General features: G+C 35.3%; 1 protein-coding gene across 1 annotated transcript in view; it reads left to right on the top strand.

Annotated features, from left to right (window-relative positions):
* The first annotated feature begins 58 nt into the window (after positions 1-58).
* Positions 59-5,416, top strand: part of LOC108756720 — a 13,465-nt gene continuing 8,107 nt past the window's right edge. Inside the window, exons 1-5 of the mRNA XM_018500736.1 lie at positions 59-323; positions 752-1,282; positions 1,811-2,392; positions 2,589-2,910; positions 4,269-4,608. Of these exons, the coding sequence (XP_018356238.1) occupies positions 141-323; positions 752-1,282; positions 1,811-2,392; positions 2,589-2,910; positions 4,269-4,608 (1,958 nt within the window). The 5' untranslated portion in view covers positions 59-140. The remainder of the gene's footprint in view (positions 324-751; positions 1,283-1,810; positions 2,393-2,588; positions 2,911-4,268; positions 4,609-5,416) is intronic.

Raw genomic sequence — 5,416 nt, 5'->3', positions numbered from 1 at the left:
TCCTTTTCCGTAACTCGACCTGTGCTATTGTCAACGGGTTGCTGTCTCGTCAATGAACGAATGAATAAATAAGCTCTACCAGAGGAGCTCTGGAAATCGTCGAGAAGACGTATTGACAATGCAAAGACAATTATCCGGGGATGTCTAGCGGTAGAAAAGCGACGCGACCCGTCAGGCAACTGTCGTTACAGCAGCCCGTGCCACGTCGACAGCACATCAGACGGCAGAGATCGGCGGAGGACGATTGCAGCAAGTCTTTGCAGATCTACGCAAATCCGATTGCGCGTGGAAGATTAGGGACGAATGCGACGGAGAAGCCCAAGGTTGAGAATATTCGCTTCTTAATCGCTGTTTCTTTCATCATCTTTTTTTTTTTCAGATATACAGATCTTGTATTTTTATTCAATCGAGAACTCGGTTTTACATTATGTAGTATTGATTTTAATGTCTCTTTCATAATCTTAATAAATACACAGAAAGAACGGTTTTGCTCAAGTACTTAAAAATTTAACTATTTATGTAGATACAGATCTGAATATAATTTTATTGGCTCTTCAAATTAATTATCTAGGCTGGAGGACATATAAGTGTCTTACATAATTATTTTGATGAGCCAACAAAATTATTTTCAGTAAAAAAAAAATACAAAATTACATGTATCCAGTTAAAAAAAATGTTTAGATGCTTCAGCAAAATCGTTCTTTTTGTATTTTACATTGTATACAGCCATGTTATATCATACAATTGGCAGGTGCGAGTTGCCTGGGGCGATGATCGTCACGGCTGCGACAATCTGGCCCAGGTGGAAGTGGTGGCTCGGCAGATCCCGAGTCGATCTAGACCGACCACAGGTCGATCTGGAAGGAGTTATGCCACCACGGAGAAGGCGTCGATTCTTTACTCGCGGCAGGAGCTTGCCGAGAGATTGCGACTCGCGTGGAAGCACCGGGAGCAGAACAAAGCAAACATTGACATTTTCCTGGCACATGGCGTGGCAGTGGAGGAACGTTGCGATTCCCAACTATCGATATCCATTCCGTCGTCCCCTCTTTCCAGGAAGGAGCCTAACATTCGGGATGAAGGGAAGAGTCAGCAGAATCTGGCAGCGTCGAGCAACTTGGGAGATCGAGGAAAGGAAACGCATGAAGATCATGATAAGGAAGGTGAAAGATTATGCGAGACGAAGCTGGAGTCTGCGTCTCGATTGATTGAAAATGATTTGTTAACGAAAGGAGATGAGAAAATAGCGGAAAGTGTGGAAAAGGAAGAAAGAGATAACGAGGTATACATTTATGCACTGAGAGAAAATGTGTAACTTAATTTGAATAAATATTTATTTGACAAATAGCTGAATATTTATCTAAAATGTGGAAATATATATATTCACATTTGGTACAAAAATCATTTATTTAACGATCATTTTTTTATTGAAAAAAAAATGTATTTATTGCAAATAAATATTTAGTCTATTGAAAAAAAAAATTAAAAAATTTAGTAAATTTTTTTTCAAAGATAAATAATTTTTTTTATGTAGACGCGCAAATAATTTTTTCTTACGTTGATAAATAATTATACACTATTTGAAATGACATTTTTCAACGTCATTGGCTGCGTACGGCAAAAGTAGTTTTGCAACTCTTGGAAAATTCTTTAATATGACTGATCTTATTCTTAGTTTCTTACAGGATCTAAAAGTATAAATCAGTCATATAAAGAATCTTATAAGAGTTGTAAAGCTGTTTTTTCTGCTGATCGCAGCCATAATCTGTCATAAAAAAAAATAATTGGACGGATTACTAATTTTTATTAGAAACCGGATTTGATCGATAATATTGACATCGAAGAAGAGAAGAAAAAAAAGACACGTATAAATATTGACTGCACGAATCTTCATCTTCCAACGACCGATCAGTCGCAGCCATCGATCGCTTTTTCATCATTAAAAACGGAAAATGCGGATCCGGCAAAGACCAACAGCGATTTCTCGTTGGCGAAGCAGAAACGCGCAAGTTTTCATAGTGGTACTAATCGGGCCTTTCTCGTACCGATGGTGGAGAAGTCTCCGAAAGGGCCGGAAACGAAGAGTAAGCTCGCACCGGCAAAATCGACCGAGATCAGATGCGCTTCGGCTGATAAGACCATGATGAGATCGCCGATCGACAAGAATGTCATTCTCACGAGAAGCTCGTCCACGGCGAGCCTGGAAAAAGCAAAAAGGACGAATTCCGCACCGCCGCAGAGACGAAATCTCGCATCCGCAGCGCGTGTGCAGGTGAACATCGTGATCGACGCACCAAGTCTCGCCGATGAAGCCACAGATAAGTCAATCGTTTGTGAAAAAATGCAGGATGGGAAAGACATCGTGGAAAAGTACGAGGACTGTGCGATAAAGGTAAGTGATTTTCCGAGATTCTAAGAATCTCGTGTGAATCCCCGAGTCTCTCAGATTCCAGAAAACGGTATCGGAGTCGCATCATAAATCAAAGATCTTTCGATAATAAAATAATTAAGTAAATGATAGATATAAAAATTTCAAAAACCCAAACGGATAAGAACAAAGATAGGGATCAGTACAAATTATTCCTTAGATATCGCGAGGGGAGCGGTCGATAAGATCGGCGCCTCTAAAGAGGCGATCGAGAAGCGCGAAGAGGCGTTTTCTTGCTTCATCAGGCCCAGGCAAGGACGAGGATCGCGGTGGACGAGGGAAGGCTTTCATGGATCCCAAAACGAGTGACGTAGTTACGATGGTATCGCTAGTTAGTTCGGCTGACAGTGACAGCGACGTGGAGAATTCGCCGGGCGATGATAAGCTTATCAATGAATTGCGCAACAAACTACCCACCACGCCTATCATCAAGACATCCATCAATCCCAACCCCACGACAGCGAGGAAACCTATCAAGTCAGGTAAAACGTTTCTATTTTATTTTTATATAAACAAAAATATTTTATATGTAAAAATTATACAAAGTTCATAAAAAATTATTCATAGGTCTAAGATTCTCATTGACATTTGATTATTAATATTCTTATATAAAGATGCTTATTAGTATAAAAAAAATCTATTAAATTATTTGTCAATTTGATATGTAATATCACTACTCTGGTTCTATTCATGATTGTATTTCAAGACCAAAAAAAATTTCGGCTGTATATAAATTCACGCAGAAATTATATATTTAAGCACTAAGATCTGTTTTGACAAAAAAAATTGAATTTCTTTTATTTAGTTAGATTTATTTTCATCGGTCTACTTCAAATTGAAATTATTCAGTAAATAAATATAATAATGGCCTATTCTAGAAATACTTTCTTCTGTATATCGCTGTTAATCGCGGATAAAATTATTTTTATGGCTTATGTCGCGTAAAGTTAGTATCGCACGATCGCGCGGCTAGATAACGTTCGATAACGTATATGCGTGCGGTAACGAGTGAGGCGAAGAGGCGTAGAACTATAATTGAACTGACTAATTAAGAGAGACACGAGACACGCGAACCGCATAGTCGGAATAATTCTGGTCGGTCTATACAACACTTGCATTCACTTTGCAATCAGCAAAATTCTTAATTTTATGATTATTAAAATCGCTTAATTCTTTATTAGTTTGCTTTATTTTACGTAAATATTCTTTTAGCTTCTACTATTATTTAGGAAATTAATTAAATCTTTTAAAAATACCACATTTATTACTGTATGACAAAAAAGAAGAGAAAAGGAAGAAGTACATAAAAATAGTTTTATAACTTGCGTATTACATAAAAAACTAAAATAAAACAAAAATATATATAATACATATAATTCTTTATATATATTAAATTTGTAATTTTTTAAATCAATTTTATTAAAAATAAAATAGATACAAGAACAATTTTATTCCGTATTTTCTATTTATCTTTATATATAAACCAGACTGTCGATTCTACTAATAATGGATCATCCAGGGTCATGCAATTTATGCAATGCATTGTGGAGACATCATGATTGATAGTGTCGGATTAATAAGCCTGTCGAGTACAATCAAATTTAGTTACAATCACTTTTTACAAATATCATGTAAGTCCTATGTACCAAATAACCCGGTTTTATCATTGTCCAGAGACTAAGCAAAACGATATCCATCATCGATTTACTTTCGTGGTAAACCGAATGGTATTCGTATATCAAACATTCTTCCTCATCCCAGCCTTTCACCCTAAAAAACTCGACGAGATTATTCGCTAAAAATTTCAACTCGTAAGAAGATAGACTAAATCGCTGGGTAGTTTCCTTTCAGAGGGACTCGTTCGACGAGGAGCCGACGAAGGAGGAAAAGCGAATCATTAGTAACGTTCAACTTCCTCGTTTCGGCCTCCCTATTAACGTCACTCACGGAAACAACAGTGAGGACGTGGAGGAACAGGACAGCAGGACTGTCATCGATACTGTCATTGCGATACCGACGCTGGCCGTCGAATCTGTGCTAATTCAACAGGATACCGAGAGGATGGTACCGGAGGCACCGTTGACTGATCGCGAGAAGAGATGCCTGGCAGTGCCGATCGGCGATCTGCACGACAAGAAACGGAAACTGCTGCGAACACGCAGCACACCCAACCGCCCAATGTAAGTAAGATCTTCTTATGCCTTATGACGCCTTATATAGTAGAGTCTAATACATCCTTAAGTCGTAAAAAATTAATCATATGACTTAAGGATGTATTAGATGAAGTCTCTGCAAAAAAAATTAAATTTGAAGTATGTTTAATAAATTTACACTTCAAATAAACTATATACGTACGAAAGTTGTGTGAATAAGATTATATTTTTGTTTAATAACACATTTTTATTTTATTTGTAATTATTTTTATTTTTTAAAATGAAAATTTAAGATTATAAAAAATTTACATTTTTCTTTTATAAATACTTTATTATTATAATACTTTAAATGTTCAAAATAATTTATGAAAAGTTTCATATGTACTTATATTTAAAAAATTGATATATTTTAAAAATTTTTAGCATTTATTTTATAATGTATTTCCATATATTTTGATTAGAGCATACATTAAAAAATATTACTATTTATTAAAGTAACTTGTGAATAAACCGTCACCAAATTTGTCATATTATTTTTAAATATGATTTAGAATAATCTGTAATTTTAACATAATTTTGTTACCGTTTTAAAAATGTATAAATCATCATTAATGGCTTTCTACAATAAATCATTACCTAAGCTTTAAATTTTAAGCTATAAGAAATTGATCAATCGTAATCAATTATTCTCCTTACATTCGACTGTGATTGGTTAATTTCTTATAATTTAAGACTTAAAATTTAGGTAATGATTTAATGTAGAAAATCCATAAATCTTAAGCCGTAAAAAATTAACCAATTACAGTTGAATATAAGAAGAATAATATCGATTATA

Source organism: Trachymyrmex septentrionalis, unplaced genomic scaffold (genome assembly GCF_001594115.1).
Source record: "Trachymyrmex septentrionalis isolate Tsep2-gDNA-1 unplaced genomic scaffold, Tsep1.0 scaffold13, whole genome shotgun sequence".
Classification (NCBI taxonomy): Eukaryota; Metazoa; Arthropoda; class Insecta; order Hymenoptera; family Formicidae; genus Trachymyrmex; species Trachymyrmex septentrionalis.
This window is presented reverse-complemented; position numbering and strand designations above follow the sequence as displayed.